The sequence below is a fragment of the Ursus arctos genome, unplaced genomic scaffold (assembly GCF_023065955.2).
Source record: "Ursus arctos isolate Adak ecotype North America unplaced genomic scaffold, UrsArc2.0 scaffold_32, whole genome shotgun sequence".
In the NCBI taxonomy this organism is placed as follows: Eukaryota; Metazoa; Chordata; class Mammalia; order Carnivora; family Ursidae; genus Ursus; species Ursus arctos.
In genome coordinates this window covers 8,602,986-8,630,972 of record NW_026623008.1, presented here as the reverse complement: position 1 = coordinate 8,630,972, position 27,987 = coordinate 8,602,986, and the positions used below count along the sequence as shown (strand labels likewise).

At 53.6% G+C, this 27,987-nt stretch overlaps 1 protein-coding gene across 5 annotated transcripts; it reads right to left on the bottom strand.

The window, feature by feature from the left end:
- Positions 1-42: 42 nt before the first annotated feature.
- On the bottom strand, positions 43-27,987 carry MFN2 (mitofusin 2). Of its 5 annotated transcripts, none has more exons than XM_026519818.4 (19): positions 27,684-27,987; positions 26,339-26,476; positions 22,025-22,203; positions 18,203-18,338; positions 14,654-14,816; positions 13,857-13,981; positions 13,052-13,160; positions 12,826-12,933; positions 11,249-11,402; positions 10,943-11,010; positions 10,675-10,796; positions 8,816-8,942; positions 8,304-8,408; positions 7,939-8,041; positions 7,275-7,495; positions 6,281-6,436; positions 4,677-4,873; positions 3,700-3,834; positions 43-2,114 (listed from the first exon to the last, which is right to left on the bottom strand). In XM_026519818.4, the coding sequence occupies exons 3-19, from the start codon at positions 22,197-22,199 to the stop codon at positions 2,045-2,047; spliced, it is 2,274 nt and encodes a 757-aa protein (XP_026375603.1). In that variant the 5' UTR covers positions 22,200-22,203; positions 26,339-26,476; positions 27,684-27,987; the 3' UTR covers positions 43-2,044. The 5 variants fall into 5 exon arrangements, with proteins under 5 accessions (XP_026375603.1, XP_048077649.1, XP_048077650.1 ...); XM_048221692.2 differs by having other exon boundaries at positions 27,634-27,739; XM_048221693.2 differs by lacking the exon at positions 27,684-27,987 and adding an exon at positions 27,363-27,611.

Sequence of the window (27,987 nt, the reverse complement as noted above, 5' to 3'; positions counted from 1 at the left end):
AGACGCGGTTTGCCTAAGAACAGTAAACTGAGCTCCCACAAAGTGTTTCCAACTAGGTTTTATTTTAGTGCCGATATTATTAGCAATGATACAGGAATAATTCAGGCAAATAGATCACCTTAAATACAGCAGAGAAAAAACTCACTGTGTCAAGCACGTCTCACACTCCAGCAAATGAACATAAAACCAGAGAACAAAGTTAGCAGCATTAAATTAAAGTGCTTTTTGCCACACTTCTGTCAGAGTCTTTCCTTCCGCGGGATAAATTTAATTTTACTTACTGTATAAGAAACTCAAAATTCCATTCATTGCCCAGGGGCTACATTCAAAAAAATTCATGTTTAGTTATTAAATAATTTCTTTTCCCCCCAAAAGCACAAAATTCACTGGAATCGTGTGACACTGATTTCTCCTGACACACTGTGAAAGGACCACCATCTAGGCCTGGCAAAAAGCTCAGAACGTCCTCCTGCCGTGCAGCGGTCTAGGCAAGGTCCGCCACTTGGTGCCACACAGCAGGCGCGCTAAAGGTCTGAAAGACCAGCGGGCACCTGGACAGGATGCCACCCGCACGGCCACCCACCAGTGAGCACAGGCCACCAACTCATTTCCCGGAAGCTGGAGGGCGGGCGGGGGGGGGGACAGGGGGGGTTCAAGAGGACAAGCCCCACCTCTCTGCCTGAGCCCCACCTCTTTCTGGGAGAGAGGACCTGCTGGTTTCTAGGAAGTTCTCTGACCTGAACTGCAAAGGCTGCTTGCCCCAGTTCACAGCTTGAAGACAGGAACCCGTCCCCACTTCAACCAGAAACAATCCCAAACTCAATAGGAAACATTTCTCCAAGTCAACACGAGGCCAGGTGAGGGTCAGTAAGAGGCTCTGGGGATCAGGGAGGATGGGAGGACTGGAGGACGGCTGCAGGGTCTCCCGCAGGCTCACTGGCACAGGAGACAGTCCAGAGGACCGGTGGCCAAGGGCAGCCTGGGCCAAGGAAGGAGTGGGAGCGCTTCTTAAGGAACCTAACAGGGATGCAATCAAGCTAACAGAGTGGGCTCTCAGACCCTGTGAGCCCCTCACAGGGTAAGGTCAAACAGAAGGCCCTGTTTTCCGTGGACTCCACATTCTCCAGCCCCCTCCCTCTCCCATCTTTCCTTCGGCTACGTCCTTGAACACTCTGGACCAAACCACCTCTGACCAACAATAAAACCAGACTACACGGGCTAAGGACCCAAACCAGAACAAGGGACACAGTGAAGAGGAGGGAGGCCAAGCCCCTCCCCATCATGGAACCAGCTACCTGCTCTCTCCACACAGCCCCTCCCCTCGGCCACTCTGACTCCAGTCACTTCTGCAACATCTTTCCCACCCCCCATGGCACCAGGCCTGCCTCAGCCTACTACCCAAGGCAAGCCCCACCTCCAAGATGTGTCTGAAATGCTCTGCTGAAGGAGAGAAGCACACAAGCTGAAGGGCCAAACTTGACACACACACAGGGAACAGCCCTTCTGGGACGGACTCGGCCTTTCTGGAACATGTTCCAATGCAACCTGGGAAGAAAACTCAACCCTCCCTAAGACAGCCTTTCTCTGCAGGGGTGCTGGAGTGCGTGGCAGGCGGGTACGCTCGGGTCGGTGTTAGTGTTGGCCAGAGAAGGGGGTCTGCCTGGTACCCTTAGAGGCTCCAACCAGGCATTCTGCAGTGCGGGCAGATCCCAAGACCTTGTCAAGCACTCAAATGAGTCTCAGTCAAGTGCACCTGACAAAGCAAAGACTCGACTCCTTGGTACCATGCTGTCCACAGTCGTCATTAAAAAAGTCTCCTTTAGGGGTATGAGCCAGATCTTCCTGCAACAGCAGGCAAAGGGGGAGGAAAAAAAAAAACCTAGCGATTAAGGGCTCAAAATGGTATGAGACGGGGGGTGGGGTGGGTGCGCTTTCGCTCTCACGGTGGCAGCCACGGGCAGGAGCTGCACGTCGCTCCAGTGGGAGGCCCACACGGCTGGCGGCACTGCCCTTCTCCACGCGGGCTCTGGCTCGCGGCGGCCCACTATCTGCTGGGCTGCAGGTACTGGTGCGTGAACATGTTGAGCTCGCTGTCCAACCAACCGGCTTTATTCCTGCGGAGAAAGGAATTTTGCAACACTCAGCGCTGATCACAGGCGATAGAGTGACAGGCCAAGCGTGCTATGCTAAGGACGCTTGACGTGTAGCCTCGTTTACTCCTCTGATCACCCCCGCTGCAAAGAAAAGGAAAAGAGGCCCAAAGAGGTTACGTAACTTCCTAGAGTCACACTGTCACGGTGGAGCCAAAAGTCAGGCTTTCCTGACGCTCAAGCCCTATGCTGGCTTCCCCTGACCACAGGCAAGTCCCCGAACTGTCCGGAACTCAGTTTTCCTGCCCATCGGTGAGGGGTTGGGCTGCTGGATACGCAGCCCTTACAGGTACCCCCTGTCCCCGTTGGTGACGAGCAGCAGAGGGAGCAGACACCCTCCACCACACACGCCCCCACCACCACCTCCGTGAGACATCCCATGTGTCCCTAGAGAAGGCCTGAGCCAGGCTGGTGGGCGGGGAGGGCACATCTGCACCGTCAGGGAGGGAAAGTCCACTAGTTGCCAAGGGGGCTGGCGCTGACGTCACCAGCGGGGGCAGGAAGCACAGGGTACCCGTGTGCTGATGTTATCTTGGGCTGAGCGGGCCGAGGACCTTTGCACAGCACTTTTCGGTTCAGCTCTGTGGCTCCGTCGTGAAATTCTGCTCCGTTTTACAAATGAAAACACGGAGAAAGCTCCGTGACCGGCCCGAACACGAGCGCCGGGGCCAGAACCCAGGCCTCCTGCTCCTCAGAGGCATCTCTCCAGCAAAGCACGGACAGAAGCTCTTTCAACAGGGACCCCACCTGGGTCTGGGTGCCAGCGTGGGCCCTGCCAGTCACCAGCTGCCTACCCAGCTCTCCTGTGGGTAAAAATGCTGACCTACCCCCTTCCCCGAGCTTAGAGAGAAATGGAGTAAAGCGTCTGGCAGGTCTAGCCCCGAGTCCCCAGCACACAGTAGACAATGAAAGATAATCGACGTGCAGACTGTCACAGACCGTTGGGACGGCGCATGCCTGGAATCTTCTACTCGTGGCCTGACCATCTCCTATGGGGCCCCAGACAAATGTACTTAACTTCTGGAGGCCCCAATTTTCCCTTTTAGAAAAAGGACACGGGGGGCGCCTGGGTGGCTCAGTCGTTAAGTGTCTGCCTTTGGCTCAGGGCATGATCCCAGCGTTCTGGGATCGAGCCCCACATCAGGCTCCTCCGCTGGGAGCCTGCTTCTTCCTCTCCCACTCCCCCTGCTTGTGTTCTCTCTCTCACTGGCTGTCTCTCTCTGTCAAATAAATAAATGAAATCTTTAAAAAAAGAAAAAGGACATGGGTTACACGAGCCTGGAGGGATGCCAGCCATGTGCGGCTAAGGAGGAGGGGCCCGTGAGCTAGACTTCACGGAACCATACGGCTCGGTTCCTCCACTGCCACCACAGTCCCGACTGCAAGCGTCTGAAGGGCGGAGACCCTATGTCTCGAACCTCCAGCGGCGTGCCATCTAACCTCTCACAGACACGCGAGGTTCGCGTCCATGCACAAGACGCAGACGCGCCCACAGCGCCTGGGCCACGCACCGGAGCCCACCTCCTCTGGCCACCCCCGCCGACCTCACCTGAGCAGTTTGGCTTTGCTCTGAAGTGAATTGAGAACCTCAATTTTCTTGTTCATGGCGGCAATTTCCTGCTCCAGGTTCTCCCGGGTGACATCGACTTGCTGGCACAGATGAGCAAAGGTCCCAGACAGCTCCCTGGGCGGGGGAGAGAGTCAGGATCGACTGGGCCGCGAGGCTGTTCTGCAGAACACCGTCGCTGGCTAAATCCCACCGAGCGCAGGGCAGTCCGTGTGTCAGCCGTTGGCAGCTCTGCCCTGCGCCACCCCAGTGTGGCGGAATCCTCCCCGCCCCCCGCCGAGACCGTGGACGTCACAGCCACCCCCCACTCAGCATCACCACAGGGAGAAAGCCAGGAGCACCCTGGCTGGGGCACGACAGGCCACGATTCAGATGCCAGCTCTGCTGCTAATCACCCAGTGGCAGGGGAAAGGGACGACTCTTCCAGTCTCAGTTTCCCCATTTGGAAAGAAAAGATGCCAAAAAAAACGTCTACTTCAAAGGTTCATAGAGAAAATGAAAAATTAGGTGCCAAGTGCCTAGCAAGGGGCCTGCCACGCAGCAATGTAAGGCAGGCAGGCCAGCACCCCCATCCAGCAGCCAGGCCAGCCAGCCAGCCCCGGCTGCCCAAAGCAATGCCAGAAAGACAGACCTATGGCTTAGCATTTTAAAGCCCTGCGTATAAACCAAGCCCTTCAGGGCAACCTTTAATAAAAGCTACAAATAACGTCCCTTGTCTTCCCATAACCTCCTTCCTTAAGGGAACAGAGGCCTACTTGGTCCCAGTCCAGGACATAAGGTGTCCCTGGAAAGACCCCTCTCCCCGTCCCTGGTCTCAAAGCCGACACTGCACAACTGAAGGCCACCGGCAGACGGTGCTCAGGACCCAGTGGTTTCCAGGCCAGGGCCAAAGGGAAGCTAGAGGAAGTCCTGAACCACAGGAGCCGGCAGTGGCCCCTCGGCGCGGGCGGGCCACTCACTGCTGGACTTGGTGGCTGCAGTTGGAGCCGGTATAGCTGATGATGAGCTGCAGCTTCTCGCTGGCGTACTCTACAAACTGGCGCTTGAAGGCCCTTTCCTTGGCCTTGGTGGTCCAGGTCAGACGCTCGTAGACATACAGGAGGCCATAGAGCCCAAAAGACAGGGCGATGAGCCGCCAGCCCACAGCCTTCCACACCTGCAGAGGCACAGTGATGAGCCGCAGCAGACTCTCTGCCATCCCACTGCCCACCCTCTCGGCTGTCACCGCCCGGACTTGCCCAAGGGTCCCAGTTCAGAAACAAGGGTCACTTAGTGTTGGCCATGTGACGTAACTCGTGCAAAGAAGGTTGGGGGGGGGGGGACAGGGCGTAGGGAAGGTGGTGTTAGACCAGAAGCATAGACCCAGACACTCAGAATTCTTCAAGATGACATGGGCATGCTCTAACGTGACAGTCCCCTCCAGTGGCACTGACAAGTAGAATTCTGCATTTCGTTCCTCGGCGGGTGGCTTCCGTGGGTCTGTTGTAATACTGTGGTTCAAGGCGGTGTGGTTATGGTCAAAGAGCACCGGTCATGGAGCCAGAAATCAAGGCTTCAGTGCTGTCTGCCTGCCTGCCACTTGGGCAAGTTTCTTTACACTCATTCTTCCCAATAGAGGCATAATGGCCTCCAATCAACTCACAGGGTTGTTCGGGAGAAAAAAGGGGTATTTCAGAGGGTCACATGACCATCAAGTATCAGCGTCTGAGCTAGTGACCCTCTGCCAGGTCATCGTCTATGAATAAAGCAGCACAGCACACACCAACTGCAGAGAGGGATGGCAAGGGGCCTCAATCTGTGCCCTCCCAGCCCTCCACGCCGAGTACGACTCTGAGTACGACTCCTGGCAGTTTTGTTACCGTCACATGTGTGACGCCCGTATAGCTCAGAAGACCATGGCCGAGAAAGCAAGGCTGCATTGTTAGGAAAACTCAACATATTACCTATTCTGGCTGCAGCTTGTCTTGGGTCAGGATGTGGGGAGCACCCCAGCTATCAAGAAGGCAGTGATCTCAGGCCTTGGGGTGGAAAGGAAGGGCAAAAAAACCAGGAGATAGACAGACAAGGGTTCAAGGCTCGGCCTGGGCTCTTTTGTCTTAAACCCTTGCAGGTTTTGCTCTCGGCTTCCTCACCTATGAGAAGCTCCTGGCCACACCCACCTATCTAGAACCCAGCTTTGTCCATTTCTCAGGTCTCTTCCCTGCCCATCATATAGCATGGGCTCCATCGGGGACAAACATGGCCTTGAGATCAGAGTTCTGATCCTAACTCTGTCTTTGGCAAGCCAATGAGACGTTCCTCCTCTCTAAGACAGGACTGGTGTTGTCTAAACCTCGTTGTTAGTGGAATGAGACTTAAAGAAGTCAAGGAAAACACACTGAAGCTTAGGCTCAGGCTGTGCACAGTTCCCCATGAGACCACTGTGAACAGTCGCTGGTGGCCATGAAACCACCGCCGTGCCCACTGTGACGCACAGGGCCAACACAGGGACCCCCATCAGGACTGTGCCCCTCAGCCCCCGCCCGCCTGCCCCCAGCCTTCCCGGGCAGGGCTTGTCACTGACCACGCCTCCAACAACGAGAATGCCCATGGAGGTCCTGGACGTCAGGGAGGCTAGGCCGGTGACCATGGAAACCATGAGCTCTTCTTGGGTGAGGGAGCCCTGCGGCAGTGGGGGCATGCTGGGGTTGGCTGGCGTCAGAGGGACAGGGCGCTGCACCTGAAGAGAAACAACCAAGAGGGTAAGAAGGGTGTTGCAAGTCTCTCATTCAACAGAACGCTTGGTGAGCCTCAGGGCCTGGAGGCTGGGAACAGCGACGCAGCGTGGCTCTGCGGTTTCCAAAAGGAAAAAAAACCAAGTAAGCTTTGCATGCAGCCAGGAAGAATTTAGCCTTCGTAACAGACATGCCACCCCAAGGGCAGCCCTGGGGGACCCCACAAAATGTGAGCACTGGCCTTCCCGCCAAGTGTGGGATGGGCACCGGGAACAGTACACACGATAATTCAAGTGGTATGGACAGGAATGGTTTAAAATCTGAATTGGGAAATGGTGCCACATGGGCACACTTAAATCTTCTATATTTAATAGTCACACACTTATTTTAACACATATTAGAGAAAGGGGTGCCTGGGTGGCTCAGTCGTTAAGCATCTGCCTTCGGCTCAGGGCGTGATCCCGGAGTCCTGGGATCAAGCCCCCCCATCAGGCTCCTCCGCTGGGAGCCTGCTTCTTCCTCTCCCACTCCCCCTGCCTGTGTTCCCTCTCTTGCTGGCTGTCTCTATCTCTGTCAAATGAATAAATAAAATCTAAAAAAAAAAAACACAAAAAAACATATATTAGAGAAAAAACTTCAGCTCACATTTTCAATTTCACAACCATCGGTGCTTAGGCTAAGACCTGACTGATCTGCGGTAAAACCTGGAACCGCAGCGCGCTGTGGGGCAGCAGAGGCGCCACGGCCGTTACCACAGGAAAGCCCTGTCCGAACCAGCCCTGTGTCTGCAGGCAGGTGCAGACGGGCCTCCAGTGAGGCCCGAGGGGGAGGGACGCTGCTTGCCTGGTCATTGTAGCCCATCAAGGCCCGGCGGCTGTTCTTAGGGCCCAAGAACCTATTCACCAGCATGGTCCACCCGAGAGAAAAATGGAACTCGATGTCCTCCTGGAAGTCAGCACACAGCTTGTCACAGTTCAGGTCATAGCTGAGGGAGAAGCACTGCCGAGGGACCAGCATGTCTATCTGACTCCGCACGGACGCAGGAAGGAGGGGTTTCAAACCATCTGTAGGGAGCAGAAATGAGAAGGCCCATCAGCTCGGCCCAGTGCCACACCAGTGCCCAGCCTTGGAACGGAGGCCACTCCGGCCACCGCCGAGGCTGCTGACGGTTCCTGGCAGGAGCGGGCCCATAGGGCTGCAAGTGCCTCCCTCAGACAGACAGGACAGCGCTCCCCAGGGCTCTGTGCACCGAGGCCCTAGACCTACTGACCTTTATGCCCCGTGTGACTCTCAGGACAGCCCAGGCCCTCAGCCTGGGACGGTCCCATGGGGTCACCCAAGACGGCTCCTGGAGCGTGTGTGCAATGAAAGCACAACAGCCCCCAAGAACCTGAGGGTCTGGAACTAACTCAGCATCAAAGGGGACAGACGAGGAAAGGCCGTTATTTCTGCGGACGGGCCTCCAAAGCGGACCTCCGGGCAGCGCAAAGCCGTCCGCAGCACTGACCTATCATGTCCTGCTGCATGGTCTGCAGGGAGCTGGTGATGGCGGTGGAGCAGCGGTCGGACATGTTCCGGCCCAGTCCCTCCTCTATGTGGCGGTGCAGCTCCTGCAAGCAGAAGGGAGAGGTGAAGAGCAGCAGAGGCAGCACGACTGTCGGGAGCCTTCCGGGGAGGGAAAAACCTGAGGCTGGTCAGTCCGTACCCGCAGGTGACTGCGGAATGCTGAGTGAAGCCTGGGTCCTGTCCCCCACGCTGAGGGGCCCGGACCCAGACCAGCAGGGGCTGAATCACTGTCCTGCGGGGCTACGAGTCCACCGTAGCCAAAAGGGACGGAGGTGAGTGCAGAACACCTGCCGCTTGACGACTCACGTTCTTGTAGACCTTGAGAACCACTGGGGAAGGGTGGAAATCCATCTGGTATTCGTCCACCAGCACGGAGAGGCGCCTGATCTCTTCCGCCATCGCGGTGGACACCTGCGGGACAACGAGGCACACCGTGAGGCACGGAGGGCGAGCACAGCTCCATCCTGCAGCGTCTCTCACAGACCGCACAAGCTCCCCTGCGAGCCAGCAGGCTCCTCAGCTCACTTAAGCAGGAAAGCTTCTGAGGGAGAAGTGATGTTACAGGCGGGCGAGCGAACGCTCATCGGAGATGTGGAGGGGAGGCCAGGAGGACGGGGACTGGCCCAGGGTCACAGAGCAGACCAGGGAGTCCCAGGGGGGTAGGGGGGTGGGTACTGTGCACTTAAGTCAGGGCCACAACTTCCTTTGGACGGCTGAGAAACCCCCAGGATGAGGACGTGCACTCTTTCACCTTCCCAGCACTCCGGATGCCACTTGGGGTCCAGATCTCCCCGGAGTGCTTCCTCCCCGCTCCTTACCTGCCTCTCGACCTCCTCCGTGATCTGCTTAATCCGAAGCTTGTAGTCCTGCGCCAGGAGCTCCAGCTGCTTGTCAATAAACCTCAGCCGCTCCTGTCGCTCTTCCCGCATTTCCAGGCAGTAAACCCTGAAAGAGCGCACGCTGGTTTCAAGAGTGGGTCCCTGCACAGGCCAGCGAAGAAGCAAGGGGATGCCGGGAAGCTTGCGTGTGCTCCAGCAGCGGCCCCGCAGTCTCACGCGCACGCCTGGAGACATGCTTTCCCCCCTCCCAGATGCCAGCCACGTGCTCTTAGGTCCGCCACCTCGGAAGAGGCGCTGTCAGGGGGCTTAGGACAAGTTCTGCCCATTCGCAGACGAAATAGAAGCTCAGCCTCACTAGTCACCGGGCCGACGCTATTAAACAGGTTCTACTCTAGGCAGGCCGAGGCCTGACAAAAATCAGCAAGTCTCAAGTGCTGCCGAGGCCGGGGAGAGCCGAGTCCCAGCAACACGCTTCCGGTGGGACTGGGGGCACGTTCAGATGCTTCAGAGAGCGGCAAAGGAAAACAGGGCAAACTGAAAACGCACACACACCCGAAACGGAACAGCGCCACCTCCCAGATTCTCCCAACTGTGCACAAGGGGACACGCGAACCGGTGTCCCCTGCAGCAGGGTTTGCACCAGGAAAATAACGCACCCTAAAAATCAGCCCACAGGAGGGGCGCCTGGCTCAGTTGGGGGGGCGTCCCATGCCTGATCTCAGGGTTGTGCGTTCGAGCCCCACGCTGGGGACAGAGATCACTTAAATAAATAGTCACTTAAAAAAATCCACGGGAAGGGGAGCTATATCCCCAAGGGAATAGTCTATGGCAGTTTATAGTCACAAACTCCAACCCGAAGTTATCGACAGGGTAGGGGGCAAAACCAGGGCTGAGCAGAAAGACAGACAAGGTGCACTGACACGGACAGTCCCGCTACCACGCATCCGTATTTAAGGCACAGACAAAGCAACATTACAGATTCTTCAGGATCTATGCGAAGGTACTTTTTAAATGGATGACAGCTACACACCAAAGTCATGGGTGTGGCTGCATCTGAGGAACGGGTAGGATGACAGCGGGTCAGGGACTGAAGAATCAAAGGGTACTTAATGGGGTTTTTTGTTTTATTTCAACTTTAAGATAACGTAAAGCAAATGCCGAAGGAAGCAAGATGTTTTTATATTATTCTCTGTATTTTCCTACGTGTAAATTTCTACAAAAAAAAACGTCGTTTTTAAAAAACGTGTCCTGGGCAGGATGCCTGGGTGGCTCAGTCGGTTGAGCGTCTGACTCTAGATTTCAGCTCAGGTCATGGTCTCTGGGTCCTGAGATTGAGCCCCAAGTTAGGCTCTGCCCTCTGCCGGAAGTCTGCCCCTCCCCACCCAAACAAATAAATATTAAAAAGAAGAAGAAGAAGAAGAAAAATACCCTGGGGGGGTGCTTGGCAGGCTCAGTTGGTGGAACATGCAACTCTTATTCTCGGGGTTATGAGTTCAAGCCCCACATTGGGTGTAGAGATTACTTAAAATAAAATAAAATCTTAAAAAAAAGTTAAAAATGTCCTGCTTCAAGCTCTGAGAAACGCTGCAGTGCTCAGTGTGGTACTAGGCCGAGGCCTCCAACATGGGCTTGTGGGGCCGCATTTCAGGGGACCACCATACAGACCACAGAGGACAACCAGATACCCAACGGCCGTCCTCACCAGGCTACTCCACGTGGATCTAACTGGGCCTCGTGGCAGCCCAGAGACTCAGTTCTGCCACCACGTCTGTGGGGGCAGGTGGAGGTGATCATTTCCCAGCACTGCCCTCTGCGGGCACGCGGTCTTGGGTTCTTACCGCTGCTCCTGTGCCGCAATGTGCAGGGAATCCATGATGAGACGAACGGCTTCTGCAATCTGCTTGGCGCGGACTGTGTGCTGCTCAAATTTGGTCTTCACTGCAGACTGGGAGATGCACTCCTAGAACAGACAAGAGGTGCTGAGCGAGGCAGAGGCCACTAGGGTCCACCAGCCACGGGCCAGGCTCTGGCATTCACTGCCAGGGACATGGCTGGTGGGTGTTAGAAAGGCACAGAACAACCACATACTGGAATCAAAGGGCTCACCTCAAATCTCCTTTCAAAATTCTGAAACTCAAACATCCTCACTTGAAAGCCTTCTGCAAGAGCGCCCCCTAGGAGAATTGCACCACGTGAGTTGGGAAATAACTGCGCAGCAGAGGAAAACGGTGAAATCCCCCAAAGCCAATCTGACCGGGCACTGGGCTTAAAACACCGGCAGAGAAGCGAAGAGCTTCTCACTCATGGCTCTTCTTAGCATCTCATTCTTAGAACTATCTTCTACCAGCTGACTTAGCATAAACCAACTGTCTCAAACATCAGGGAAAAGGAAGAAGTTTGTTCCATCGTCACCTCCTTCAGGCATGCCCTGGGCCTTCTGGATCCTGGCATTGAGCACCTCCTTGGCAGACACGAAGAAGATGCGGTCTCCAGCCTGGCCTCGATCCACCACGTCCAGCTCATCCACCAGGAAGCTGGTACAACGTTCCATGTGCTGCCGCCGCACCTGAAGCCCAAGCAGATGGGTGTGACCGGTGGGGTCCCGGTGGGCCCCTCCTGATGGAGCCCACAGCCCCAACTGCCTCTCTTCTCAAGAACAGGTCATATAATAAAGTCACATGGTTCAGTATCCCAAAGGTGCAAACACGCACACACACACACACACGAACTCATCTCCCACCATCCCTGTTCTCCAGCCACCAATCTCCCCAAAACCAACACAATGGGGGTTTCTTGGGGTATAGGTTGCCACAGCTGTTTTATGCACATACAAGCAGAAATGCTTAAACATGTGGAACGCCTGGGTGGCTCAGTCGGTTAAGCATCCAACTCTGGATTTCAGCTCAGGTCATGATCTCAGGGTCCTGAGATCAAGCCCTGCGTCAGGCTCCACATTCAGCATGGAGTCTGCTTGGGATTCTCCCTCTCCCTCTGCCCTTCCCCCGACTCGTGCACTAAAATTTTTTTTTTTTAATTTTAATTAAAAAAAAAAAGCTTAAACATGCCCCAAACTGCCTCTCATTAGAACCAGCACAGTGTTTCACTTTGGTGCCCCAAAAGGAAAGGAATGAGGGAGCCAAAATACAAATCGTTTATAAAATGAGTGACCGGAAAATCTCGTCTAGCTCTGAAATCTTAGGGTTCTACTGCCAGGTGCTTTCCTCAATGTTAGATTTCTTCCTTTCAACAACTCTGTTACATCCACCTCACAGGCGAGGGGCCTCCCGGTCACACCGCCCGGCGTCAGCCTGCCGGCTTCGTGCCTCGCCATCCCATGTTACCAATCCACTACTCCTTTCTCTTTCCTTTCCTTTCATGCAGAACAAGCAAAGAATTAGGAATCGTGAGTGAGGGTCAATTCCTCTCCGGTCCTCCTTTAAGCTTCTTTCCTGGATGGCTTCCGAAAGCTGAGCCTGCTCTAAAATGATTAATTCTTTATGAACTGAAGCAAGCACTGGCCTCAAACAAGGGCGCAGCTGATGCTGTGGGGACGCTCTTCAGACCTGAACGGTGGCCTCTGCAGAGTAGAGGGAGCGGGGGAACAGAATGGGGGACCTGGAAAGAGTGCTCTCAGAGCCCTCAGAGGAATACTTTGGAAACCTCTGGTGATGAATCCTTTTTTTTTTTAAGATTTTATTTATTTATTCGACAGAGAGAGAGACAGCCAGCGAGAGAGGGAACACAAGCAGGGGGAGTGGGAGAGGAAGAAGCAGGCTCCTAGCGGAAGAGCCTGATGTGGGGCTCGATCCCAGGACCCTGGGATCACTCCCTGAGCTGACGGCAGACACTTAACGACTGAGCCACCCAGGGACCCCATCCGGTGATGAATTCTGTCACAGAGGCCTGATGTGGCCCAGGACCCCACGAAGAGGCCCTGGGTAGACACACAGGGTGGCACTCCCCAAACTGATGAATAAAGAGCCACCCACCTCTTCCATGTACTCAGGCTCTGAAGCAGACGCATCCCAGCGGTTGTTCAGGATGAAGATGTTCGGGCGGGACAGGCGCTCACTCACCTTGTGGAAGAACTGTTTCTCCTGATGGGGGAAAGACCTCAGTATAAGAGCGGCTGTGTCGGCAAGGCCCTGTCAGCGCACAACCCCCTCCCGCTCAGCTGGGTTCGAGGGGCACAGGAAGAGGGGGAAGAGGGGCTACCGTCTGCATCAGCGTGGACTCTGAGTTGGCCACCAGCACAAACACATCAGCGTCCAGGCAAAACTTGTCAATCCAGCTGTCCAGCTCTGTGGTGACGTCAATGCCAGGGCTAGAGGTGACAGGGGCAAGGGGCAAACTACATCAGGCACACAGGCACACAGAGTAGGGGCCCTACTCTTCATGCTTTGACCGGAGGCAGCCAGGCAAAGGAGGAAGAAGTTCTAGATCTGAGGGAAAGGGGGCCTGGCCTTTATCAGAGGGAGGTTCACTTTTCATTTCATACTCTTCTTGATTGAGATGGTGTGTTTTGTTCCATCCTTGTGCCACTTTTATAAAAATAACGATCTGTAATTTCACTTTGGAGATAACTAAGGTAAAATTTTATGCGCGAGTCCCATAACCACTAAAGTGCCGCACATACTTCCGAAGATAGTTATAACCTGTCCCCAAAGTGTTCCTTCAAGAAACATAAAACACCACATGGATCCCACCACCACCAGCTCCCACCCCTAATACATGCACCAACATTGGGTCGAGGCTGAGACACTCCTTAACTTTTGGGCATCCCCCCATCCCTCTTTACAGACCATCACTGGGACCTCTCCAGGCCACTGACACCAATGGATACAGTAACCAGCCCCTGGGAAATCCAGGAGACAGGAGGGTTTGGCTGAGCCAGTCTGAAAGGTGGTCTACTTAAGCAGAGCAATGACAGGCCCCAGGGGACCCTGGCCCGGATGATGTAGAACCAGAAACTGGGGGACTGCCCAGTTTGGACCTCCGAGGGAGGCTCTTCCCCTCTCACCTGTCCATCAGCACGAGGTCATCCTTCAGAAGCGGACACTTGGAGTTGGGCCACATCACACTCACCAGGCTGCCAGCATGCAGCTGCTCGTCCTGGTGAAGGGCATGGGCCAGCTGGTTCACAGTCTGACGGGGGAGGAGGGAAAGAAAGAAAGGCCAGGGCTGAGGAAGAGTTGCCAGGCAGCAGGCGGCCCGTGCTGCTTGGCACGCACAGCGTGGCGGCCCAATGCTGTGGCCTGCCCTGCTACCCCCTCTTCTTTCATTTCACACAGAAAAGCCAAGAGCACGGAGCTGCCAGTAAGAAACCACTATTCTTCACTCCCCTTTAAGCTGCTTCCTTGGATGCTGTCCTAAAGCTGCGGTTATTCTGCACCGATGAGTTCTTTATGAACCAAAAGCAGCGTCTGGCCCCAAACAGGAACACAAATGGTTCTCAGAAAAACAAACACAGACAAGCCGCTAGCTGTTGATTCAGAATCACCCAGCCAGTGCGGGAAACGAGGCACAGGCGCGCTTCACGGCAGAGAGAGGCCGGCTGGCCTGCTTGGCATTCCACAAGGAACTGGAGCCTCCTGCCTCCCGACTCTCCCCGAAGCTGTGGCATCTCCTCAACGGCTCAGCGCCAACAGGGCTTCCCATCTCCCTCCGCGGGGGCACTGCCCTCTCCCTTGAGGTGCTGACAGCCCGCTCACAAGGGATGCCCTGGTTGGTCTAAGCTCTAAAGCCGCGAGCACACGCAGGGCCACCGGCCGAGCCTGCCGGCTCCAGCTGGTGCGGTCCCCGCCAAAGCACCCTCACCTTGACGCTCCGCTTCTCCTCCGAGCCCTCTGTGAGGAGGAAGGCCTCGTGACCATCCGTGCCCTCGACCCGCAGGAAGCAGTTGGTGGTGTGGCCGATCCCAGAGGGCAGGACTTTGTCCCAGAGCATGGCATTGATCACCGTGCTCTTCCCGTTGCTCGTCCTGTGCGGGGAGACCGGCCCTCAGCGAAGCTCCCCACACCTGCACTTCAGCTCCCACAGTGAGGCTGCCGGCCCAGAAGCCCAGTCTCATTCTCCTCGGGGGCACCGGTACCCCGACAGGCAGAGTGGACGCTCCGTGTTCGTGAGGACGGATGGACAAACGCCTCTGGCCTGTGCCCATGATGTGCTCCCGGTTCATCACAGCAAGCCTACCCGCGAGCAGACACTTAAGGGTCCTTGAGCCCACCCGCCGCTGACTGGCAGCCCCTCAGCATCACCAAGGAGACTACCTGTCTACCTCCGAGGGATAACCCCCTCTGCTTCTACTGGAAACCAGGGGCTCACCCCCGGGACAGTCTTCCTCAATCTAAGTGACCTCAGCTGAATGACCCCAATGTCCCTGGCTTTCCACAAAAGGCCCCTTTGCTGCTCTTCTCCCATCACGCTCCTCCTCACCCGTGAAGCCCCACCTTCAGTCCCCTGATAACTGTCACCACTGGGGAGATGACTGGAGCGCTCTTGCCCAGCACACCCCTCTTCTAGATTCCAGTGAGGTGAGGGCCAGATCTCTGAGATTAGGATGAAGAAATGACAGCCCCCAGGAATAGAGGGCCACACCTGAGGCTGGGGCCATCCCGATCCTCATAACTAGCACGGTGACCTTTAACAGAGGTTCTTAAGTCCATGTGACTGATTTACTAACGCTCCGTGTAGATCCATAAACCCTTACATTCCTTTCTAGAAGAACAGAAAGCCCTGACACGTCACAGAACAGGAATTAGACCTCTTGCACAACCCTTGAACAATGAAAGCTATAAACAGGCACCACTGTATCTACCGAGAATCAGGAAATGCTAGAGGCCCCTGTACCTTCTCACTGATGAACCACCCCTAGCCCTTTAAAATCCTCTTGGCTAGGGGCACCTGGCTGGCTCAGTCCGTGAAGCACAGACTCTTGGTTCCAGCTCAAGACATGAAGATTGAGCCCCGGGTCAGGCTCTGCACTGGGCGTGGAGCCTGCTTAAGATTCCCTCTCGTTGGGGCGTCTGGGTGGCACAGTGGTTAAGCGTCTGCCTTCGGCTCAGGGCGTGATCCCGGCGTTATGGGATCGAGCCCCACATCAGGCTCCTCTGCTAGGAGCCTGCTTCTTCCTCTCCCACTCCCCCTGCTTGTGTTCCCTCTCTCGCTGGCTGTCTCTCTGTCAAATAAATAAAATTAAAAAAAAAAAAAAAAAAAGATTCCCTCTCGCTCTCATCCCCTCCCCCTCACGGGTCATTAGGAGCAGGACTCCGCCTTGACTGCTGTGTGTATAGCATCGACCTGTCCAGGTGCCTTTTCCCTGTATTAGATTTTAACTTTTTTAAAGGTACTGTGATAAAATGAGGAACGTATTTGTTTTTTACTCCCAGTTCCTGGCACTGAGCTCCTAAAATCCTTGGAATTTCCTAAGTGATGGGAAGGAATGTCTTTTGTCATTCACAGGAGCCCCTTTTGAGCACACCTGTCTATGCTGATGAGGGGATGCAGGGTGGGGTCCTTAGATAGTCTCAAAATGGGCTGGTCACCAGAAAGACCAAATGATGAGAGGACTGGAACTTTCAGCCCCACCCACCTACTTCAGGGAAAATGGGCTGTGGATTCAACTCCGTGAAAAGTCTTGAACAAGGAGGTCTGATGAGTGTCAGGGCTGATGAGGGCATCCACACGCGTGGAGGGTGGTGCTTCTGGACCTCACCCTATGTACCTCTTCACCGGGTTGTTCTGTATCCTTCAGAGCAAACCAGTAAACGTAAGTCAATGTGTCCCCAGCTCTGTGAGCTGCTCTAACAAATTAATCAAGCTTGAGGAGGAGTCACGGGAAGGTCCGTTCTACCACCAGTGGGGCAGAAGCCCAGGTTTCCCAACAGCATCTGAAAGGAGGCCAGTCTTGTGGGACCGGGCTCTTAACCTACAGGAACTGATGCTCCCTCCGGGTAGACCATGTCAGAGCTGAGTTCCACCTGCACGATACCCAGGGTCTGCTGAGAGCTGCAGCACTGCTCAGGGGTGCGGGAAACACTCCAGACCTCTAGTACCTACTAGACCTCAAAGCGTAACAAGGACATCTGATGGCTAAACCTGTAAGACTCTTGGAAGAAAACAGAAGAAAATCCTCATGACATTGGATTTGGCAAATTCTTGGATATGACACCAAAAGTATAGGCACAAAAGTAAAAATCAGTAAATGGGACATCAAAATGAAACATTTCTGCGCAGCAAAGGACACAGTCAACAGAGTATAAAGGCAACCCACGGAATGGGAGAAAATATTTACAAATCACACACCTGGTAAGGTTCATATCCGGAAATATATACAGAACTCCTACAACTCAACACAAAACCCACAAGCAACCCAATCTAAAACGGGCAAAGGACTTGAACAGACATTTCTCCAAAGAAGATACACAAATGGCCAATAAGCACAAGAAAAGATCTCAGTATCACTAATTAATAGGGAAATGCAAACCAAGCCCCAGTGAGATTCCACCTTACACCTATCAGGATGCCTATTATCAAAGAAAGAGAAAACAAGTGTTAAGAGGATATGGAGAAACTAGAACCCCTGTGCACTCCCGGTAGAGATGTGAAATGGGGCAGTCGCTACGGACAATATGGTGGTTCCTCAAAAAGTTACAAATAGAATTACCATATGGTCTAGGCAATCTGCTTCTGTGCATATACTCAGAAGAACTGCAAGTAAGGACTCGAACAGAGATTTGTACACCCACGTTCATGTACCATGATTCACAATAGCCAAAAAGTAAAAGCAACCCAAGTGTCCATTATGGATGAATGGATAACCAAGACACGGTCTATACACCCAATGGAGTATCACTCAGCCCTAAAAAGCAAGGACATCCTGAGGCATGCCACGATGAGCCTTGAGGACGTGATGCGCAGGGAACGAGGCAGTCACAAAAGGACAAATACTGTATGAGTCCACTTACTCGAGGTCCCCAGAAGAGTCAAATTCATAGACAGAAAGCAGAATGGTGGCTGCCAGGGGCCGGGACGGGGGTGGGGGGTTGGGGAGGAGAACAAGGAGTTAGCGTTTAACGGGGACAGAGTTCAGTTTTGCAAGACGAAGACGTTCTAGAGATGGGTGGTGGTGATGGTCGCGTGACAACGTGAACGTACTAAGCGCTGCAGGACCGTATACACTTAACCGTGATTACGATCGTGAACTTTCTGTGATGTGTATTTTACCACAGTTAAGAACTGAAAGAGGAGGAGGAGAGCCATACGCTCTGAGGCATGCCGGCTGCTTCCCACCCGAGACGGGGAGACCGCATGAGTGCCCCCCTCCCTCCTGTTCAGGAAGAACACGTGAGGGCTTCACAGACTCACCGGCCAAAGAAAGCTACTTTCATGTGCCGCCGGGCCAGCACCTCGCTGATGCCCCTCACTTTGGACAGGTAGCCTTTGACGTCCAGAACCTGCTCTTCTGTCGTAACCGGGTCCAGCTCCGCGTTCCTGTGAGTGTCTGGAGGCAGAGATTGAAAACGAGTCACCGCACGGTCAGGGCAGCTCCACGGTCAAACGCCTGTGGGGGACAGAGTCCACCACCGTGGCTCCCTGCCACCGCCTGCCCAAGGCCGGATCCTGCCGTGGGACTGCGGCCCAGCAGTTCAGAACAAGGCTGGGAAGCAAGGCTGCCTGGGTTCCAGTGCAAGGCAAGTGCTGCTGCTCCCCTCTTCCCAGCTTTGTGACCTCAGGCAAACGAACCTTCCAGAGTGTCAGTCTCCTGATCTTAAAGAGAACAGCAGTGCCTACCTCCTACGACTGTGGCAAGGATTAAATAAACAAAATTCAGGGGCGCCTGGGTGGCTCAGTTGGTTAAGCGTCTGCCTTCAGCTTGGGTTGTGATCCCTGAGTCCTGGGACTGAGCCCCATGCAGGGCTCCCTGCTCAGTGGGGTGCCTGCATTTGCCGCTCCCTCTGCCCCCCCTTGCTCATTCTTGCACTCTTTCTAATAAATAAAATTTTTAAAAAAATGAACGAACTAACAGAAAGCAAACACTCGAATGTTTATGGCCATCACTTCTGTGTTTCACTTAACACACACGGTTTTCACTACCTACCAGTCACCGTTCTGATCCGCCTTCCAAACACGATCTCACTCAGTCCTTGTCCTTTCCCTGCCACACACTCAGTAAATGGCAGAACCAGGAATGGGACCCCGCGGACCTTCACAAGGCCCTTCCTGATCCTCCCTGCTCCACCCGGGCCTCTTGCCAGCCCCATCTCACACGGCACCTCACCACGTCCCCACCCGCACCACGCTGCTTCCCCACGACTCTGGGCTTTGCTCAGTGCACCCCAACCCCTCCCTGCACGCATGTGCTGCCTTGGAGTGCTCTGGCTCCTTCCCACTTAGCCTTGAGTGCATGGACTGCACAGCCCCCAGAAGCCTTCCCCGCCTCCCCCAACCAGAGTCAGGTCCCCTGTTTGTGCTTCCAAAGCACCCTGAACTTCTCCGACCTTAGCGCTCACCTCACCATGGTGTAACTGCCGAGCTCACCCGCATCACCTCCCGCGTGAGAGCTGAACTGTCGGGTCCCAGCACTCGGCAGGTGCACAGTGTTTGCTAAGCCAACAGGTACTGGGATCACCTCGCTGCTTTCCTCCAGTGGCCTTGACAGGCAGATGGACAACAAATGATGGGAGCAACGGAGCAAGATGCTGCCCCATCCCACCTGGTACTTGCGCCAGGAAGGCCGGCCCAAGTACAGGGATGTCTGGCCCCTCGGCACACGCTCGCTGCCAATGGACTGAATGTTTATGCCCCCACCGTGGGATGGGTCACGATGCATGCAGCCCTCATGACTGGGACTGGCATCGGTATCAGAGACCCAAACAGCTAGCTAACTCCTTCTGCCACTCTGTTACCAGGGATGTGCCAGAGAAAAGACCAGTCCAGGAAGCTCGCCCTCACAGAACACCGAATCTGCTGGTGCCCGAACTTTGGACTTTCCAGCCTCCAGAACTGTGACAACCAGTTTCTGTTGCTTGTAGGCTACCTAGTGTCTGATATTTCTGTCATGGCAGCCCAGGCAGACTAAGACACTTGTGAACCACTGGGCTGACGACATGATGCCATGCAAGGAAGCGGCCAAACCAACAAGCCCTCCCAGGTCCACTGGTCACCCCAGCCTCAGACCTATCACCATTCCTCCCTCATAAGGGCACATGGGCGTGGCCTCTGGAATGCACCTGGAAGGAAGCTGGGCTCTCAAGCACGTGACCATATTTAAAAGAAACACCCAGAGGTGCCTGCCTGGCTCAGTCATGATCCCAGAGTCCTGGGATCGAGTCCCACATGGGGCTCCCTGCTCAGCGGGGAGCCTGCTTCTCCCTCTGCCCCTTCCCCCCCATGCTCTCTCTCCCCGCTCCTCTCGCCCTATCTCAAATGGATAAAATTTTTATTAAAAAAATAAATAAAATAAAAAATAAAAGAAACTGCCAGTGGACCGACAAGTCTTTAGAGTCCAGTCCCAAGGCAGCCACCATACACTCCCCAAGCCAGGGCAGTCCCAAACACATCTCAGGAGCACTCCAGCTCTTTCCCCTCCAGCCCACCAACAGTCTCACAACAAAAGGAATCAAACCACCCATTCCTAAAGCCAGCACATAAACACCTTCATTAAGTACGTGTCCCTCCACAGCACCACCTAAGGAAGTGGCTCAGAGCATCACCAATGGTCAGCCTGGGCTCTGGGAGGAGTGGCTGGTCCACCCCATCTCTGCACGCACAGTGCCAGGTGCACCCGAGCTATTGCCAAATAAACGGGTAACGATGGAATAATTTCAACTGCCAATCTTGTAACTTTAGAATTCAGATTTTTAAATCAACAAATATGTAGGGAATGCCTTCTTCTGCATCAAGCACCTCACTCGGGTAGGGCACAGAAAGTCCACTCTCAGTCTTTGTTTGCTCAGGTTACTCCAATGAAATACCAAAGACTGGCTGGCCCGTTCAACCAGAAATGTACTGCTCCCAGTTCCGGCGGCTGCAAGTCTCACAGCAGGGTGCTAGCCCAGTCGGGTGAGGGCCCTCTCCCATCAGACTTCTCACTTATCCTCTTGTGGCAAGGGGGCTAGGGAGCTCTGTGGGGTCTCTTTTATAAGGGCGCTAATCTCATTCATGAGCACTACCCCATCACGACCTCATTACCTCCCAAAGGCCCCACCTCCTAACCCCATCACATTTGGTCTTAGGATTCCAACATGTGAATTTGGCAGGGTGATACAAACATTCAGACCACAGTACTGGAAATATTCCCTTTCTATAAAAGGAGCCTTAAGAAGCAGCCTGTCACGTAAACCAACCAACCAGAAGCCAGGCCTCTCTAGTGGAAAGCAGAAGGTGAAGTGTGTCCCTGGGGCACTTCCACTGAACATCGAGAGTTTTGCAGACCAGAATTTAAAAAAAAGCCCTGGTCTTGCCTGACCACCTCTTTCACAAACAAGGAAACCAAGGCAGGGAAGACTCAGCTACTGGGTCTTTGCTGACAATCCCAGACATGGGAGCCAATGTGTGCCTTCTAGAGGGTGGGGCTGAGAAAGCCAGAGGCTGGGGTTGGCAACTGACTGAGTGGGGCCCTGGGAACCCTTCCTCCTCTGCTGATCGGGCAGGGACCAGAGGCGAGGCTCAAATTAGTAACTAGTGGGAAAGGTGCCAGTGACGCAAGTTTCCTATCCATAATCCCGTTGACTATAAATATCAGAGAAAGAACACCCTGGTCAGGGACAACCCATACCCACACAGGGCCTGGTATAAATGGCGGCCAGAACCAGGCCAAAGAAAACACCTGGGCTTCGGATTTAGAGACACCTGGAACAGCCCTGCTGTGTCACTTAAAGGTACTGAGCAATTCTCAAAACCTCAGTCTGGTTGTCTTCTACACGGGGGTAAGATTCACTGACCCCTCATGATTCAATGACACAGAATACGCAGAATTCCTAAATGATAGGTCCCTTGTTTTCCTGGCCCCATCTCCTTGGAGCCCAATTCCACATTGATTCCAAGAGCAGAAGACTGCTGAAGGTGACAACCTATCTGGGCATGAGCTCCCCAACAGCCAGGCTCTACCTCCCCACCCCCAAATCCTCCCACCTAAATACGGAAGCTGACAGAGGAGTGGGCCCAGCTCAGCAGGCCCTGTCTCACCTTCAAGGAAAGTGGCACTCTCCTGGATGTAGGCCCCCAGCTGCTCAAAAATGCCATTGATCTTCTTCTTGGCAGTGACAAAGTGCTTGAGTGGGGAAGCATTCACCTCAGCCATGTGTCTCTTGTCCTTCTTGACTGTGACAATGGAGTTGCACCGAGAGAAAAGCAGGGACATCGCGCTGCAAGAGAAGACAAGGTGAGTAACCTGGGAATGCTCGGACGTTCTGCTAGCTCAGACGTTCTGCTAGGGCCATGACAGGGCACAGTCGGGGGTCTGGGGCTAGCTCTGGGGGCCATCAAGAGCACGGGCCCTCCAGGACTAGATCAGACACTGCAAGAGAAGACCAGTGTCCTCAAGAGGACGAAGGGAGGGCTGAGGACATGTGGCAGTTTCCCTGTGACATGGTGTGGGCACTGAGTTGGAGCCAAGGCCCTGAGTTGAAGCCTTGGGCTGGCTGATCCTCACTTATTGACCGATGACAGGCCCTGCCCACCCCACCTCAGAGAGTCAGGCAGGGATCGTGAAAGGACATATGAGAAGCCCTCCTCTCAGCCTTAGGCAGAAAAGTGTGACGGAAATCTCACTTCTTTCCTACACATCACCCACCTGAGAAAAAGCACTGAATACTGAAAGCAGTGAAAGCGAAGTGATGCTCAAGGTCCATGACCCCCCCACCCCCCCACCCCCGGCCACGCTGCTGTCCAGGTCACAATGCCGTAATTCCTAACAGGTTTTTTTGTTTTTATTTTTGGTGGTGGTCAGGAGTGGAAAAGGGTGATGCTCAAGTGACAGAGGTTTACTTCTATCTACTTAGAAACACTTATTGGTCTCTTTCATTATAAATGTGTGCACTGTAAAAAATGTGGAAACCGAAGGAAAAATCCATAACCCCACCATTCTGTGATAAGCACTATGAACACCTGTTTCTCAGCGGTCTGTTTTTGGGTAGGCAGCTCTCTTGCCCTCCATCATACACACATTTTTATAGCCTGTATTTTTCAAGTCGTAATAATATGTTAGGGACTGTGAAGCTTAACTCCAAAGTCCTAGATCTTTGGTCAAAGCCCAGAGAGGCAGACAGACCAGAGAAGGCGGCACCCGGATGTGGCTGGGAATCTCTGGTCCCACAAGCACACTGCTCCCGAGTTCCCACCATGCACGGAGGTACTTCCCCTGCACAGCCCTCGGATCCTGGATGTCAAAGGAAAAAGGCCCCTCCAAGGATAAGGGGGAGTGTGCCCAGCTGCGTGTGCCTGGTGCTACGGCTCCGACACCCTGCAGATTCTTGTGGGCCACTCCCTCCCCAGCCGCCCTCATCACAGCACCGCCAGCTCTTCGCCCGAGCTGGCATGCAGCGCTCACCGCCTCTGGGAAATGAGGAGGCTCATGAGTGAACACACACAAGAAACTTCCCAACGGTGCCAAAGGGTACTGAACATGTCCCTGAGCAGCAGAAAGAACACCTAGACAAAGTGCAAAACAACTGAAAATTGGCTCTTAGGATCTAATCATCCCAAAGAGTGGGCAGACAGACACACAGGGAAGTATCGACCCACATGTCTCACTTAAACCTACAAATTACTCTGTTACTGATTTCTAGGGAGACAAGAGACACAAGTAACTGTATGTCCATTTCTACCTCCCTCCTCAGTAAACCACAACTGTGAGATTTTCTTAGCACAGAGGTCGCGTGTCAAGGACTGCTGAGGCAAAAGAACTGAGAAGGGAAACTGGGAAGAAAACACCACTGGCTCCTCCAAAGCACCAAATCAGGATTCACGTGGCCCAGCAGGTAAGGCTCTCAGAGAAACAGGGAATGAGTGCAAAAAGAGGAAAGCATCAAAAGGAGAAGAGAAGGGGTCTGAGATGGGGCATGATACAGCTGGTAGATGAGATTCTGGAATCAGAGCTGGGTTCAAATCGTACTCTTTCTGGGCCGCACAAACTTGGGCAGGTTACTTAACCTCAGAGCCTTGAATTCTTCATGTGTATGACAAGTGTGATGCCACGCAGACTGAGAAGACTCAAGAGGACACAGTACAAACTTAAAGGTAGTTTTATGTGTTATAAAGCAGCAAGATCAAATGACTCTCCCCTCAAACACCTCCAGGGAAGGGAAGAGACAGCTCCACCAACACACCCAGGGCTCCCCGCCACTGCCATGGGCAATCCAGGGAACAGGTCTGTTCAGGGCTGAGGATCAGCAATGCCCAGCCCCAGAAGTGACTTGCTTGCAGGCAGAAAGTTCCTTGAGATCAGGGGGGGTCTAGAAGCATGTGCTTTTGAGTTCTGGTTCATTGCTGACAAGCCCAAAGGATATGAAACCAAAAGTGTTAGTGTTCAGTAAGTGTAAGATTCAAAGGCACGTTAGTCAAAGCTTAGTGGTTCAAGGTTATAAGAATCTGCTCGGAGTTGCACCAGTCCAGGAACTGACCCGCTCTCACCATTCCCCGGCCTGCAGCGGCATACCCCAAACCTTTCCCATGGATCCTACGTTCAACCCATCCGAACCATCTGATTGCTCCAGCTTGGTGAACTCCCAAGCTGAGGTTCCGTGTTTGTGTTGCTGCTTCACCCATCTGGCACATTCCTACTGTCCTTCTAGACCCAACTCTAGCGTGACCCCCTCTGTCAAGCCTTCCTTGGCATCTCCAAAGAGGACATGCAACCTGACCAGACTTTTGTTTTTTTAACCACACTGACTCCTCGTCAACGAGCTTCCAGAAAGACAGTCTGATAGAGTCATGACCTATTTCCATTTCTACTTTCCTCCTCCATGACTGTGAGAAACTGGATGAGTTAGTAAATGCCCCTTAATGGGAGTGCCTTCTTACCCTTCCATCCCTGGAATACCCAAATCTACTTTTTTCTTAAAAAGCAGCTTCTGGCAAATCATCTGTTTCTAGTGTTTGGAGCTCAGGGAACCAAGACAGTTGAACAAACCTTTCAGATTCCAGGATCTGATCCTTCAAAGAGCAAAGCCGGACATACATATGTGCACCAATGGACCAAAGTTGCATAATACACACACACAAGCCAAGACAGGGCCCCTACTACCTTGGGGCTTTGCCTGATGGATTCCTACCCTTACAGGGTGGTAGGAAGCAGCTGGGTTCCTGTTCCTCCCCTGGGAAGCCCTGATAGTCCCTACTTCACTGCAGGGCTTACCGCAAGCATGTGGGGCCAGTCCCCCAGGCACAGCTGGGTTAGAGTAGCTCTACTATCGGCTGTACATTACATGGCATGCTTCAAGCTGTTGTGACAGCCACAAAGTGCTCTTCAAGTCAGGGTTTCGGATAGTTTACAGAAGCATTTCCCAAAGTGCGGTCCACAGAAATATAGTACACCCAACGCTCCAGATAAACAGGGTTCCATAGTAGAAAAAATTTATAAAACACTATATACCATGGTCTGCCTCCATCAGAGCACATGACCAAAGCAAAGACTTTGGAAAGGAAGGCCTGTTACAAAGACACTAGCTTAACCGTATTTAATGCAGCATTTCACAAATTATCTAAAGAAACTCTTCTTCTATGTAACAGTTTTTAAAATCCTGAGGAACATACTTTGGGGAAAGCCTCATTCATCCTGGCACTCTCCCTCTCCCACCCCAAGACAGTGCTAGGGGCACAGTATTAACAGGTATTAGCCTAAGACCAGAACTAAACCCTGTTCTAAACTGAAAAAATGCTTGGCCTCTAACTAGGCTATTAGTTGAGGAGTATTAGGCATCTTGCATGTGGGAACAGCAGTAACAAAATTCACTGCATGGTGTGTTTGGATCCCAAGCACAGTCCCTGAATCCACACCACCTCCTTACCCAGTTTTATGCACAGCAACTCCTAGCAGGGAAAATAAAATAGGTCCACGGATCGTCTGCTGGCACAACTGGAACAGAGGAGAAGCTGAGAAATTGAAACAAAAGAGTATACAGGGTAAAGGGAGCAGAGGAGACTCTCAGAAGAGCTGTGATAAGGAGCCAGTCTCTGCTGAGCAGAGAGGGGGAGGGAGGAGCCAGCATAGCAGAGAACAAGGGAGACAGATAGAGACTAATTCTTCAGGGAGCCCAAAGATTCCAGCCACTTTCTAAACTTTCAGTCTGTAAACAGGCTCTCTCTGCCACCAGTGAAATCCTCCATGGAAGTAGAAAGGACATACAGTTGTTTGTTTTTTTTTTTCAACACAGATTGGAAAACTCCAGCTCTGTGCAAAGACGACCCCATCCAAGACACGTGCCACTGGATGGCCAGCACAGCACACGCCTTGCCATTTAACCCAGATCCAGGGTGCCAGATGTCACAACCACCACTTACTTTTTGGATGGTGAGAGACCTTCACAGGCTGGGCATCATGGGCATGGCTGGAGTCAAAAAGATGAAAAGAATCTGAGTTCTCCTCTGTCCTGTCTCTCAGATTGAGGTTGGCTACTGTGTCGACTCCACCAATTCCGACTTATTGGAAAGGAAAAGGAACATGTCAACAAGCAGCAAATTAAAAAAAAAAAAAAAAAAGGTGCACAAAACATGTTTAATCCATTTTAAAGCCAAACAAACTCATCCCTGAGGGAAGCTTAGTCATTGCCTGCACTAGGATGGTATGTGAGGGAAGTGCCCTGGAGAAAAACACAATACACAGGTGGGGACAATCCTGGGTATGCACAAACATGTGGTCAGCCACATGCTGGTGAGACACAGGAGCCTGCTAAAGGCACGTCCAGAGAAGTGAGAGGACAGGAGGTAGGAGACCAAAGACTGGGCTTGAGGACTGTGGAACTCAGGACTAGAGATGGGATAGTGGGGTTGAGGAATAAGTAGAACTTATTGAAAGGCTATGTAGATGCTGTAAAATAGCTCACTTAATTTTCAATTCTATGGGGCAAACAGAAGCTTGAAATACTTAAAAGATTTAGAGACTGCTAGTTAAGTGGCCAAGCTAGAAACTGTGATACCACCTCCCTTTGACTCCAAAGCACACTTGTTTTTAACTTCCTGGAGCTGCCTTACTCCACCATTGCTGGTGGGAAGGGTGACAATCAAGAGGCCTTTCTGGGAGGAGAAAAGAAAGATAGAAATGAAAGGAACAGGGCAATGAAGGATTACATACAGAGGACGGGCAGTTTTGGCTTCAGGTATCCAAATAGCTAATTATTAGGCACGTTCTGTGTCCTCCTGCGTGTTGCTAGGCGCTACAGTTAGGGATGGGTAAAACAGTACCTGCCCTCAAGGGGCTTACCTTCAGGTGAGAAATCAAACAACAAGTAGGTGACAGCACAGGAGTGCAGTAAGTGCCCAAAGTGGGAGAGGGCAGGGCGCTATGGTGGTGAACTTGGGCACTTACGTGCTGAGTAAATGCTGGCATATACAGAAGACTGGATACGAAATGGCGAAAGGGCTGGGGTGGTAAGTGGCCGCAAAGGATGGAAAGGCGGGGGAGACGAGGAACCTCAAGAACCCCACCCCCAGTCCCGATACCCGCGTCCCGCCCCCTGCTCGCAGGGCCGCGGAGGGCCCCACAACGAGGCCGGGGCGTGGGGCGCCCGCCTGCCCGGATCCACAGCCCCCGGGGTTCCAGCGTCCCACCAGTCCCCGCCCGGCTGCTCAGGACTCACAGGGTTGGGCCGGGCGGGTCTCCACCCCTCCGGCGCGCTCGCCCTCTCACCTTCACCTTCCCGGCCTCGCGGCGGCCATCACCCCCAACGTCACCAGACGGCGCCACCCCGAGAGAGGGGGGAGGAGGAGGGAGGACTCGCACGTCACTAGCCGCCGCACGTTCGCCGCCCTGGCCCTGGTCAGTCGATGGACTCCGAACTCAGGCGGTTAGTCCCTGTCACTCCTTACGGGTCAGCGGGTCTGTAGGCTCAGCGCCCGGAGAAGCGTCTCAAGCGGGATAGTTCACCGCCGGGGCGTCCCAAGCCCATGACGTAAGCCTCGGGACTCCCGCTGCATCATGGGGGCTGTAGTTC

What these genes read in the sequence shown, in the direction of transcription:
- MFN2 (XM_026519818.4), bottom strand. Translation starts at nt 22,199, where the DNA reads ATGTCCCTGCTTTTCTCTCGGTGCAACTCCATTGTCACAGTCAAGAAG. An exon ending in ATTTTGAAAGGAGATTTGAG is followed by an intron (nt 10,797 to 10,942) that starts GTGAGCCCTTTG and finishes TGTCTGTTCTAG; the next exon opens with GAGTGCATCTCCCAGTCTGC. An exon ending in TGATGGGCTACAATGACCAG is followed by an intron (nt 6,437 to 7,274) that starts GCAAGCAGCGTC and finishes GTTTCTCTTCAG; the next exon opens with GTGCAGCGCCCTGTCCCTCT.